Genomic DNA, 13,294 nt, shown 5'->3' with positions numbered 1-13,294 from the left:
GGATTCTTTTGGCAACTGCTTAGTTCCTGGGGATGCTTTCCTATTGCTACCACCAAGTGAGTGCCCATCAGCGCTGAGGACGTTAGTGTGAATGCTAGAGGCCAGGAAGGAGACAATACCTAGAAGTTTCTTGCTGTCCAGTTTCTGTCTGTTCAGCGGGTTTGTGCCGTACAGCAGCGTATGGGCTTCAGAGTGGACTGTCTGCAGCTCTTCTAGAGTTGCTTTTCTTCCACGAATGCACTGAAAGAGGAAAGAAAAGGAGTGATGAAATCACTGATTAACTGCTTAAATCTCATGAAAGAACTTTCTTTTTCCTTAGGAAATCATAAAGACAGTGAGCAAAAAGCTAAAATGGGTTCTTTATGTGGAAAAATTAATTGCAAGGCAGATTTTGGTTTAATCCCTTATTCAAAATATTAGCTTTACACAGAAAGTCATCTTTTTACACAGAAAGCTCATCCAGTTCCAACCCCCTGCCACGGGCAGGGACACCTTCCACTAGAGCAGGTTGCTCCAAGCCCCTGTGTCCAACCTGGCCTTGAACACTGCCAGGGATGGGGCAGCCACAGCTTCTCTGGGAAAAGTCTGTGCCAGCGCCTCAGCACCCTCACAGGGAAGAGCTTCTGCCTCAGAGCTCATCTCAGTCTCCCCTCTGGCAGGTTAAAGCCATTCCCCTTGTCCTGTCCCTACAGGCCCTTGTCCAAAGCCCCTCTCCAGGTTTCCTGGAGCCCCTTTAGGCACTGGAGCTGCTCTAAGGTCTCCCCTTCAGGAGCCTTCTCTTCTCCAGGCTGCCCCAGCCCAGCTCTCTCAGCCTGGCTCCAGAGCAGAGCTGCTCCCGCCCTCGCAGCAGCTCCGTGGCCTCCTCTGGATCAAATAGTCAAAACCAAAATATAAACAGTTAACACCACAATGTTGGAAGGCTCTTAAAGCCTCTTTCAGAGGTCTGAGGGTCATGAGCGCCAGGATTGAGCATCCTGCTGTGCTGCTCACATCCCTGCAATCCATGCAGGATCACATGCACCTCCTTCACTGCTTTCACCTGGGCTGCATCAAAGCCAGACTTCCACATTCCTGCAGAAGCCGAGTTTCTAATAAGAACAACAAAACCTGATACCTTAAAGGAAAAAAAGGGAGGGGAAAAGAAATCATATTCCTCCAAAGAACAGACTTTCAAATGGGAAACTTGTTCTAAAGAGAAGGTCAAGTGCATCTTGCTCCTGAGCTGGTGCAAACCTGTCTGAGGCATAAGGCAGCAGAAATCAAAGCCTGGCGGGATGCTCATGCGCTTTGCTGCTCCTCATTGTGGCATTTCTGCTCTCCAGTTCCTCTTTCCTTCTCTCCATGCTCTGCTCCACCACCCAGGCTTCCTGAGGTCAGTGACTGAGGTAAAACTGCAGCATCCCGTTAAAGAGGCAATAACCACAAAAGAGCTAGACCCAAGAAGGGATAGAAATATCTGGCAAATCAAATCCCTCTTGAACTTTTATCCTGTTTTCTTTTTTTGTCTGTGGTAAGCCTGCCTCAGTCCCCCCTCACAGGCTTTTACAGCTTCCCTCTAACCCGTATGCCAACTCTGTTCCTTTGAACAAGATGTACTGACCCATTTTCAGCTGCTACATTTAGCGGATGCACAGAAATAGCATTCTGTATGTCTTGGTGTTATGTGAAGGCACCAGGAAAATGACAGCCTGTCCCAATACCACACCAGCTCCTCCATGGACACAAACAGCTTCGGCTCCCCAGGATGAGGAAGGGCTGGTCCTGTTTAAAGGAAGTGGCCCTACCAAGACATGATAGGTGCTCTTTAGGAGGGTCATCAACGCCATCCTCCCCTCCATGTGACACTCATAACCAAATAGGAACTACAAGCGCACGGAGAACTTCCTTCAGTGCTGCAAGTAAAACACATTCAAAGATAGAGCTACTACTTACTGAAACAAATCTACATATCACAAACAGCAAAGCAAACACTGCCTGGTTAGAAACGATGGTGCTTCAGAGGCTTTTGCACCTTTCTCATCTCCCAGCTCATGGGCCATAAACTTTGTCCTTGGCTCTAACACAAGACACCAGGAAAATGAATTAACACCCCCCCAAATAATGCTGGAGAACAAAACATATTCCTCACTCCTGTTTCCAGACCCACCACGACTTGTACCTCAGTTTACAGCTCAGCCTGCCATCCATGCTCCTAACTTGAGCAGTTCCTTGCTTTCTAAGAGCTCTTAAGTTCTGACACTCTTATCTTTGAGGCTTTGCATTGCCTTTGGAGCTTGCTTACTCCACATTACACCCTCCCCTTTGCCTAACCTCCTTCCTGGCTGCTAGACCCCATCTTTTCAGCTCAGGGGTTGGCTTTTTAACTCTGATGAACCAGCTGACTCTTTACCCCATGTCCTTTGTGTCTCTTTCTGCACAAAACCTGACCTTCCTATCACCACCCCACCTTTCCCACTGCTTTATACTCATCCTTCTGCACTCTTCATCTGTTTCCTTGGAGCTTTTTATTTGCATTTTGAACAAAATAAGTCACTCTCTTATTCTGCATTTCATTAACCCTTTCATCTCATGATGTTTTGCTAGGAGGGGATGTGAATCTTGAGTGACTGTGAGCCACATCTTGCCCCAACTGTGTCCCTCCAAAAGCCTCAAAAAGCCATGAAAACAGCTATAAGCTTCTCTCCAGCGACTGACTTCCCATTGCCACCACCTCATACACACTTTGTGATGGGAAACCTTTAAACAACACAAGATTGCTGCCAGTGCTTGGAGACAGATCCTGCTTGAGGAACTCATTCTTCCCCATCCCAGTGGAGGAGGCTGGAGATTTGATGACATCCAAAACATAGCAAACCCTATGGATTTCCTCCCGCTTTTGATGCTGGTGGAGGGTCCCAGTATACCACAAGTGTGGGTTTGTGTTTGGGGGACAGGTTCTTCAATGGAGATTGCCTCAAGAATTGTTGCTTTGAAATTCTGAACGTCCACCAGAGTAACTGCTGCGTTTTATAAAGCTACTTAATTAAAGCTAACCTAATTAAACAAGCAATACCCTAAACCACAGCTGCCATTAACTTTGGACAACTGCTTTCACTCCAAAGGGACATCTTTAAACTCCAGTGACTCTGCCACACTCTTACCTATCACACCATAAATCTGGCAACAGAAACTCCAAAAGAACATTCCCAGGAGACAAGACACCCAGAACTGTTGGAGCTTGCCTGAGATAGCAGAGCTGGGCTTTCTTTTCAGTGTGCAGTTGTGGAGGAAACGAGCTGTTAAACTCCTCCTGGAAAATGACAGGGATCCAGCGGAGCCTCGTCTGATCCCACACTGTGTGTATGGGATTATTTCCTGTGGTTTTAATCTATGTCGAGCAACTACTTGCAACCAAGAGAATCAAACTATACCAGCGCAAACTATACCACCTGAACAGCAAAGGGCTGTTAAGGAGAGAAGGGGAAACATAAGGAAATGTCAACGTTCAAACTGTCCTCTTACAAATAAGAATTGCAAGGAATGGATGAAACTACATAATACACAATTTTCACAGCAGGCCCTTGGGTTTACTTAACTGACTCTTCACGTCTGAGGCACAGGGCAAAGGACCTGTGACAGTGAAGATAAGAATGACTGTGCGCAGATGTGACTGTCAGCAAACCCAGCTGAAAACAGAGCACAGAATGAAACAGCAGCTCAGCAAACACTTCAGCGTTCAGCTTGGCAAAGTCCTGAGTGTTAGAATCCAGGTGTTGCTGCTGATTCCTGCACACCTACTCCTAATACTGAAAATACTCACCTCTTTCCAAGTGCCTGTAGGGCTGTTATGCAGATGGAGCAGCTCTAATCCATAAAAACCAATGCAGATACATAGCAGGCTGCATTGGTAGGGAAGTGTCACCATCCTCATATAAAGACCTCTGTTAAGTTCACACTTAACATGTGTGGCCATGCTGTAACATGTCCCCATGCACACTACTGTAGGTGGGGACAGCAGGCACAGCTCATGCTGTCCTGCATGGAGCTTTGCATAGACAAGAGGGATTTGAAAAAGTAATAGAATTATTAAGTGTAATCACAATTAATAGGCCAGACTTCAAAATTCCTTTTATATCAATCATATAATGGAATAATGTCCCACAGAATGAAGCTTTCACAGGATCCCAGACAGGTTAAAGCCATTCCCCCTTGTCCTGTCCCTACAGGCCCTTGCCCAAAGCCCCTCTCCAGGTTTCCTGGAGCCCCTTTAGACACTGGAGCTGCTCTAAGGTCTCCCCTTCAGGAGCCTTCTCTTCTCCAGGCTGAACCAGCCCAGCTCTCTCAGCCTGTCAACTCAGACTTCATACATGTGAAATCTACAGCACTCTTGTCCTTGTGATAAGCCCTTGGTCCCAGGCAGTGCCAACAGCTCACACTCATGCTCTGAACGTAGCAGCAGAGAGCACTCGTGTCTAAAAGCTGTTCCCTTGCCATGCAAGTGCATCTGATGTGGAGGTAATCTTCACTGAAGGAAAAACCTATACGGTCCTCCACTCAGTTCCAACCGAGAAGCTTCAGGAAGACTCTGAAGGGCAGGGAAGTGACCAAATGGCTTTGCAACACGGAAAAGAATGACATCAGTCAAGAACAGCAGAAAGTGAAGAAAAAAGAAAGAAGAAGAAGAAGAAGAAGAAAATCAAGACCAAAACAATGAAGTGTGGAGGTAGGAAGGAGAAGAAGAAACAGGGAAAGGTTAAAGAAGGAAAGTTTAACACAGGTCAGGGCAGGAGTAGGAGATGGTGGGTATAAAGGAAAAGCTAACTAGAGAGAGAAGTAAGTGCATTTAGAGCAGCTGGTTAACCTGAGATGGCAGGTTGGACCTTGAGGGAAGGCATCAGAGAAGAAAACACAGGAATTAAGGCAGAAAGCTAACATCATCGTGTGAGGTGACCCTGACTGTGGCAGGGGGTTGGAACTGGATGAGCTTTAAGGTCCCTTCCAACCCAAACCAGTCTGGGATTCTATGATTTTATCACTTATTTATCGTTTTCTGAATAAGGAAGAATCAAGATGAGGCTGAATGTCACCAACAGGCAGAAGGGAAGCACGGGTGGGAAGCAGACGAACATCAGGAACAACTCCAATTGGAGCATTATCCAAAATTAAGGCAAATAACAGTTGCCTGGGATCACACAGTGAAGAATTTGCACATCAGACAACATCTATAACACACATTTAGGAGACAAGGCAACTCGCACTGCTCCTGAATAGAGAAGTTAGGCAGCAGTGGGGTACGTTTTCCTTTTGTCTGTCCCAAATAATAACCCCTAAATCCATTTAAAAGGGTCTCCATAGACAGAAACGGGTTTGAGGTTCTTCCTTGCTCTCTGCAGGGCTTGAAGGGGAACTTTAGCCAGGGGCAGTGCTGCCACCCCGTGGAAGCCTTTTCTGATTCCTCAGGGAACATTCCCAGCCAAATGCTGACATAACTCAAACGTATTGTGTGATTCAGTCCCCTCATACGCTCAAAAGAATCGATGAACACACACTACCATTAATTTATGATCACCGCTTTTAGTTATCAATATTAATAGTTATTAATCACGATTATTAATCATTACTCTTTGTATTTTAGTATCTAAGCTTTTATCTACGTTCGCCTTGCTCTTAAAATATGTCTAATAAAGTTAATTTAACCTCTTGTGATGCAATAGTGCTTAATTACATTCTCCTACCCTCATTCTTTTTACAGTATCTTTACTATAGGTTGACCATTATACATCAAAGAGTATTACAATAGTTATTAACCACAGAAATACACACTTGCTGCTCCACAGCTTCTCTCATTATGATTGGAGCGATAACAAATAGCACAGTTTATTGCAAAGATAAATGCTTCCTATCTTGCTCTTATGTTTGGCTGCTTCAAAATCCAACACTTGGTTGGGACCTCCAGGACTGAAATTGTAGGACCAGCCCAGAACAGGACTGAAAATTACACAAGCAGCTTCACGGCATCATCGGGCAAGAGCATTCCCCAATGTTCCATGAACAGTCAGCTCTCTAGTGAAGTACTCCTGACATACACACACAAGCATAAGCAGTCATCGAGGAATGGATTAAATTTAGGCCACATATGGCAAAACACTGCCAAGAGCCGGAGCTATAAAAACATCAATCCAGGATGCAGTGTAAAGTTTGCACATCCAGCAAGCAGTCAACAGCCTGAGCAGCAGGCTCGGTACAAACCATCCAGAGCAGAAATCAGCTCCTCCAGAATGCTCATAATCCAGCAGCTGAATCAACCAGACAAACCCAAATCCCCGTTTTTCCCAGGCCCGCCAACCACCTCATCCCCTTTGGTTGGTATTTTACTTACCTCACACTTGCCACGAAGACCCGTCTCCTGGAGTCGGGACCAGATGCTCTGGATCCGCCCCGCGTGCTCTGGGTGGCTGTTGGTGTTTCCACAGGTACACTGGTGTTTCAGCATCAAGGTGTCATATACAAGGCCTGCAGCAGAGGTCACAACATTGCTCTCAGTTAAAACAGATACATAAAGAATTTGCCAGACAGATGGAACAAAACCTGTTCTTTTTTCTTTATATTTAACTGAACAGTTCCAGACAAAGACTCTGGTTTTCCAGGAGCCACCAAGCCCTAAGGAATTAAAATCCAAGACAATCCCAAACCTGCAATGCTGGCTTCCTGTGGAAACCTTCACCAGATATGGAAAAGCAATTAGTTACCAACATCTCTGCAGGCTGAAGTTGTGAGTGACAATTGAAAGCATCAGTCTGAGAGCAGGGGTGCTGGTAGAGGAACGTGGTCTATGGGGGGACCGAGCTGCAACTTCTCTGTGAGGGTACTTAATGTTGCTGCTAAAATCATAAATCCCAGACTGGTTTGGGTTGAAGGGACCTTAAAGCTCATCCAGTTCCAAGCCCCTGCCACGGGCAGGGACACCTTCCACTAGAGCAGGTTGCTCCAAGCCCCTGTGTCCAACCTGGCCTTGAACACTGCCAGGGATGGGGCAGTCACAGCCGCTCTGGGCACCCTGTGCCAGTGCCTCAGCACCCTCACAGGGAAGAATGACTCTAGGGCTTGGGATTAAAAACCAGAAGGAATAAGTCATTGGCAGGCATTATGCTTCATTACATAGCTTGTGCTGAAGTCTTTGCGTCAACATTATTTGACAACATGCTAATTAGGGCTATTAGCACACACTTGGGCATAATTACTCAACACAATATGTAGGTATTTAGCAGTGTTGTTTCATTTGAATGTGGGAGTCAGGCAGCTAAATCCCCTTGCATTATCAAGTATTTATGGCATGACAACAGCATAAGAAACTTGGATTCATGCTCCAGAGTTGCCCGGATACGTTTTTGGAAGGGAAGTTAGGATTTCATAGGCAGTGTTCCAGGTCCTCCACAACTCTGCAGTCCTGGTGACAAAAGACCCGCTTTTTTTTTTCCTTCACTCAAGCAAACGAGACATATTCAAATTTTTAAACTATCATAGGATCATGGAATGGTTTGGGTTGGAAAGGACCTTAAAGCTCATCCAGTCCCAAGCCCCTGCCACGGGCAGGGACACCTTCCACAGGAGCAGGTTGCTCCAAGCCCCTGTGTCCAACCTGGCCTTGAACACTGCCAGGGATGGGGCAGCCACAGCTTCTCTGGGCACCCTGTGCCAGCGCCTCAGCACCTAAAGGTCTCAGTAAGAATCCAAAGCCTTTCAATTAGCAGTGAAAGGAGGAGATATCCCCAGATCCCAGTGTTAAAGGTTCTGCAACAGCACCCACTATTGTCCTTTGAAATCCCAGTTGAGCACACCTATGCTGTGGCAGGCAGTGTGAACTCACCAGAGCTGGATTGCAACAGTTCAACCGATAAATTAACAGATTGCAGCCGATAAACAGCACAATTCCAAATGCAGAGAGTTCAAAGGGGCTTGTAAGAAACCAGACTTGGAGAACATACATGGATATGCAGCCAGGAGCTGAGTGCCGTGCTGCTGCATGTATCCAAGCTTGGCTCCAGCCGCAATCACACCTTTGGACTGAGTATAGGCATGTTCTGCCACTGAAAAATTTGGCTTTCCCCACTGAGGCAAACCCTGGCATTGACACTTTCAGGTACCCAGCCTTAGGGGACGTATCTGACAGCTCCTCACTTCGCTGTAGGTGAGAGTGCAAAGGGAAAAATACCCAAAGCCAGGAAAACCCAAACCACATTCAGTTCTAGGAAGAGAACAGAGCACTGGCTAATTGACTGCCTTTGGGTTAGCCAAGGTTCAGTTAAATAAGATCATGCTGCAAAGCTCTGTAGAGGTCTCCCACATTTGATCCACGGCATCAAACTTCATTAGGAGCTTCTGGGCAAAGGCAGGCACTGTAATTGTCACCTGAGGAGAAGCTATAGCCCAAGAGGAAGGCTGGCTGTCCAGGAGAACTCTGCAGTCTAAGTTAAACTAGCGCAAGGTCTGCAGTAACCTCATTTCATGTTAACTTGTTCTTGAAGGAAAGTCTTCTTCGGGGGACATCATCCATTTTGAGAACTGGTGAGGCGCTGGCACAGGGTGCCCAGAGAACCTGTGGCTGCCCCATCCCTGGCAGTGTTCAAGGCCAACTTGGACACAGGGGCTTGGAGCAACCTGCTCTAGTGGAAGGTGTCCCTGCCCGTGGCAGGGGGTTAGAACTAGATGAGCTTTAAGGTCCCTTCCAACCCAAGCCAGGCTGGGATTCTATGATTCTATGACACCTGCTACCCAAAAGAACCCCATGTCGATGTCCTCCTAGATCATATGGGGCTCCACTTGTTTGGCTATATCATTCACATTAAAGAAAGGCATAATGTGGTTCTGACTTCTCGGATTCCCAGACATGTCTACAACCAGGCTTTATAGATTTAAAGCCAAAAGCTGTATGCATATCTATCCAACATAGATATTCACAGTCAAGAAGTAGCCTTGAATTTAAACTGAAAGATGTGCAAGCATCAGGTATCCGCTGACCTGTCTGGGTACAACCCTGGCTCCCTTCAGTCCATAGGCACTCTGCTGTTGGTGTCAGCGGGGCCAGGATTGCACGCTCTGAGGGCACCAACCTTAGAGATCAAGGACCAAAAGATGGTGCAATCCAGACATTCAAGTGATGGCCAAAGAGAAGAGCAACGGGAAACCAAGCTGCATGGAGCACAGACAGGAGGGTGCACCTCAGACTTCACTAATGGGATAAAGTATCATTTAATACAGCAAAGGTATGAATAAGGAGCTGTGCCTCATTTGCAAAAGGCACTCCAACCTGCAGAAAAATATAAGGCTAGTTCATGCCTTCAGGAGTTTGTGGGAAAACTTGAAGCAGTGTATTTTAACCTCTTGGATTCCCAGATGGTTCTTCATATTGTCACTCTTAACAAATCTTATTGCTATCTGGGACCTGGACGCAACCTGGCAGTGAATTAAACTGCACTGCAAAGTTGGAAGGGGTCTAAGACCATTTCAACAGTCAACCTGTGAACCTGTTTTGCAAGTTTCTTTTTAAAGGGTGTTTTCCACAGGTCTTTTAAGCTTTAAACACTAACTGCTGAAAAACTACCATGGTGCAAGTCTAGGTACAGGTAAAACAATGCCCAGGCAGATGAAAAGTCTCCATCTGGTGTATCTGGGTAAACTTAGAGCCTGGCAGGGCAGAAGCTAACAGAGATCAACTCAAAGATCAATGCGAATGAAAAAAGAGCTTTCTGCATTGACATTATATTCCTCTGTTCTTAATCAGAGTCATAGAATGGTTTGTGTTGGAAGGGACCTTAAAGCTCATCCAGTCCCAACCCCTGCCACGGGCAGGGACACCTTCCACTAGAGCAGGTTGCTCCAAGCCCCTGTGTCCAACCTGGCCTTGAACACTGCCAGGGATGGGGCAGCCACAGCTTCTCTGGGAAAAGTCTGTGCCAGCGCCTCAGCACCCTCACAGGGAAGGGCTTCTGCCTAAGAGCTCATCTCAATCTCCCCTCTGGCAGGTTAAAGCCATTCCCCTTGTCTTGTCCCTACAGGCCCTCGTATAAAGTCTCTCTTCCTTTGTCTTCCCCTGTTCTTCCCTTGTCTTCCTACAGCGCAGCAGATCTGCGAAGTATCTTCCAGGTTTTTTGGTGGAAGTTTGGTGTCAGCTCAGAAGCAGGCAGTGATATTTATCAGTTCATCCTCCTTGGTGCCAGCTATAAGAGCTGCACCAGAGAGACCAAACACAGGGAGCTGGGGACAAGATCCCCCACCACACAAACCAGCACCTCCTCATGTGCAGGCACCGGAAAGCTACACCTGCTTAAAGCACATCCATACTTCCAAAATGGGGTTTGGGAATTGAGTTATTCAACAGAGGTAGATGAAGGGGTTAAAGGAAAGGTTTTCAGGAACACCTGCTTGCCTGTATTTGTTAACAGAGGCTACAAGTGGGGTTTATAGAATTTGGTTGATCTATAAAGTTTCTCTTTCCCAATGATTCAGTGATAACAGCAGTGCCTCAATGAAGTTCTGTGCTGTAATCACATGTCACTCACCACTTCTCTTTTTAACAGACTAAACCACTGGAAAGAAGGGAACTGTTCCAAGTTCCTTCCTGTGGTTGGGGACACTCAGCTGAAGACACACACAAAAAGCAAAGCGTAGTGATTTAAGCTTAAAATACAAACCTACATTGGCCGTTACAAGTTAAATTAAGTGGTGCTGGAAGCAATACTTTAAGACATGAGAACAATCATTTTTAAAGGTCAGCACTAAAGCATAACCAACACGCTTTTCTTGGCAGAACAAACATATGATTTGAGGTTCAGATAATTACATTGCTCTGCACAGGAGAGAATAAATGCCTTCATCAGAAATGAGAAATACTTTAATGCAGAACATCAGAATAATTTGTGGAACCATTTTTACAGGAGATCAGAGACTGGATAATTGTGGCTATGTAAATTAATGGCCTAACCTGAGAAGTCTTATTCGAGTGTGTAGAACAGTGTATGCAGAAGTAGTCATTAAAGTCAAGGAGGTTACTTGTGCTAGCGAGGGCAAGTTCAAGGACTAGCTTTCTTTTATACGCTAGTAGGAAGGAAAATTAGATGTCATGCTTCAGGACATAAAACTGATTGCTTGAAGAAGTCAGGAAGGGCACTTGTTTTCGCTTTCATGTGGAGTAATGCACATCATGTTTGAGAAGCGTATTATGTTGTTCTTTCTCTATACCTCTGAAGTCACAGGTACTGGACACAGAAAGAGACAGGGAAATAAATGATACATAAAGTCCAGAATTCCCAGCTGTCTGCTCCTAACTCTGTCCAGAGAAAGCATTAATGTTTTGTATATAATATCCTGAATATGAAAGTGATGAACAATTCCTTTGTGTGTTGGACAATAACTGATCTCTTAAGAGACACATCCATGTCCAGCGTGATCACGGTTGGCTTCATTAGGGCCATTGAATGAGGTGAGGTTTTTCCAGCCCTCTCACAAAATGATCATGACAATTCAAACCTGAATTCCTCCGAAATTGTGTGAGGATCAGTCTCCAAAGCAGCCACTCATCAAACAGATGGATTTGCCTTGTGAAAAAGAAGCCTGATGGACTTCAGCACTGCCTGCTTTGAAAAATACCCAAGACTTTCATTTCCTGCCTTTCAAAGAATAGCTCAAGCCTAGTGATTAAGCTTTAGTATCCACCTCCAAAGACACAATCTGCGACACACCATGGACAACTTCAAGCAGATATTAGCAGCCGCACTCATGCACACATGCTCAGCAGCTGAGCTGCCTGCCTTTCCTCTCCATGCTTGCGTGCCCAGAGTTGTAGGCTTCACCTTTTATGTGAGATGAAGGACTACTTATAGGACTAAAGTTCTCACCTTTTACGCACTGCACCTCTATTAGTGCCAGTTAATAGGCAACACTCCTCCCTTGAGAGCATTTTATTGTGTTTTCCCTCCTCCATTCACCTAGCAGAAAATGTAGAGAACTGCACGAGACAGAAGGCAAAATAAGAGCCTTGGAGTCTTAACATGAATAAATGCCATGAAAAGGATATTTTACAGGTGAACTACACTAAGCATTCTTCATATCATTGCACGGGATCGTGCGGTGCTATATAAAAGCAGTGTGATATTCCACTTCTCTTATTTTAAGCCACTTTCTTCTTTTAAACCCAAGGAAAAGAAATCATAACATTGTAAAAGTGTCTTTTCAAAGCAGCGCAGTTCTCAAAATCTGCATTCTTACAGTCACTTGTAATTGAAATGAAACTTAGAGGCACATATCTGAGTGAAAAGTATATCCTCTGGTAGGAAATGTTATTGTATGTTCCAAGTCTTGCATACGATCGACAAGGCAACTTAAATACCAGGGGAGAAGGAGGGAAAGAAGAGAAGGAATGATTGATCTCTTAAAGTAGGGCAAGACTTCCTTGCTTTTAAAGCACCAAGGTTTGGGTCTAAGTGGATTAGATGCTCAAATTCCATCTGGTTTGACTGAGAGCCAGGACACAACCCATCTTTGCACCTTTGGCAAAAGCTGAACTCTAGAATCATCTTGTTATAGCTGGTTGCATTAGAAATGGAGTTTTACTGAAATTCAAGGTTTCAATATCAACAACAAATAAGAGACTTAAAGGGCTGATTTGCAAAAATGAGCTTTTACAGAGCTGGTTGCACATGCTTCCCACCCTGTTCTTTAGCTAGGAGCTGAAGAACAAAGGCATATTTAACATATCTACTAGATCTAGATAACTACCCACTATACAGGTTGAAGGAGGTGATCCTGCCCCTCTGCTCTCCTCTTGTGAGACCCCACTTGCAGCACTGTGTGCAGTGCTGGTGTCCTCAGCATAAGAAGGACATGGAGCTGTAGGAGCAAGTCCTGAGGAGGCCATGAGGATGATCAGGGGCTGGAGCACCTCCCGTATGAAGACAGGCTGAGAACACTGGGGCTTTTCAGCCTGGAGAAGAGAAGCTGCGTGGAGACCTCAGAGCAGCTTCCAGTGTCTGAAGGGGGCTACAATGATGCAGAGAGGGACTCTTCATCAGGGACTGGAGCGATAGGACAAAGGGTGATGGGTTCAAACTGAAACAGGGGAAGTTCAGGTTAGATCAAAGGCAGAAGTTCTTCCCTGTGAGGGTGCTGAGACGCTGGCACAGACTTTTCCCAGAGAAGCTGTGGCTGCCCCATCCCTGGCAGTGTTCAAGGCTAGGTTGGACGGAGCCTTGGGCGACATGGTGTAGAGTGAGGCGTCCCTGCCTGTGGCAGGGGCGTTGGAACTAGATGATCTTAAGGT

At 45.8% G+C, this 13,294-nt stretch overlaps 1 protein-coding gene across 16 annotated transcripts in view; it reads right to left on the bottom strand.

Moving 5' to 3' along the window:
• The window catches only part of HDAC4 (histone deacetylase 4), a 236,430-nt gene that overhangs the window by 41,732 nt on the left and 181,404 nt on the right, over window positions 1-13,294 (bottom strand). For all 16 annotated transcript variants that reach the window (XM_030485807.1, XM_030485810.1, XM_030485798.1 and 13 more), the window contains 2 exons: window positions 6,359-6,492; window positions 120-240 (listed from right to left, as the gene is read on the bottom strand). In XM_030485807.1, the coding sequence (XP_030341667.1) occupies window positions 120-240; window positions 6,359-6,492 (255 nt within the window). The remainder of the gene's footprint in view (window positions 1-119; window positions 241-6,358; window positions 6,493-13,294) is intronic.

Source organism: Strigops habroptila, chromosome 5 (assembly GCF_004027225.2).
Source record: "Strigops habroptila isolate Jane chromosome 5, bStrHab1.2.pri, whole genome shotgun sequence".
Classification (NCBI taxonomy): domain Eukaryota; kingdom Metazoa; phylum Chordata; class Aves; order Psittaciformes; family Psittacidae; genus Strigops; species Strigops habroptila.
The sequence above is the reverse complement of the archived record's forward strand: the minus strand, read 5'-3'. Positions and strand labels throughout refer to the sequence as shown.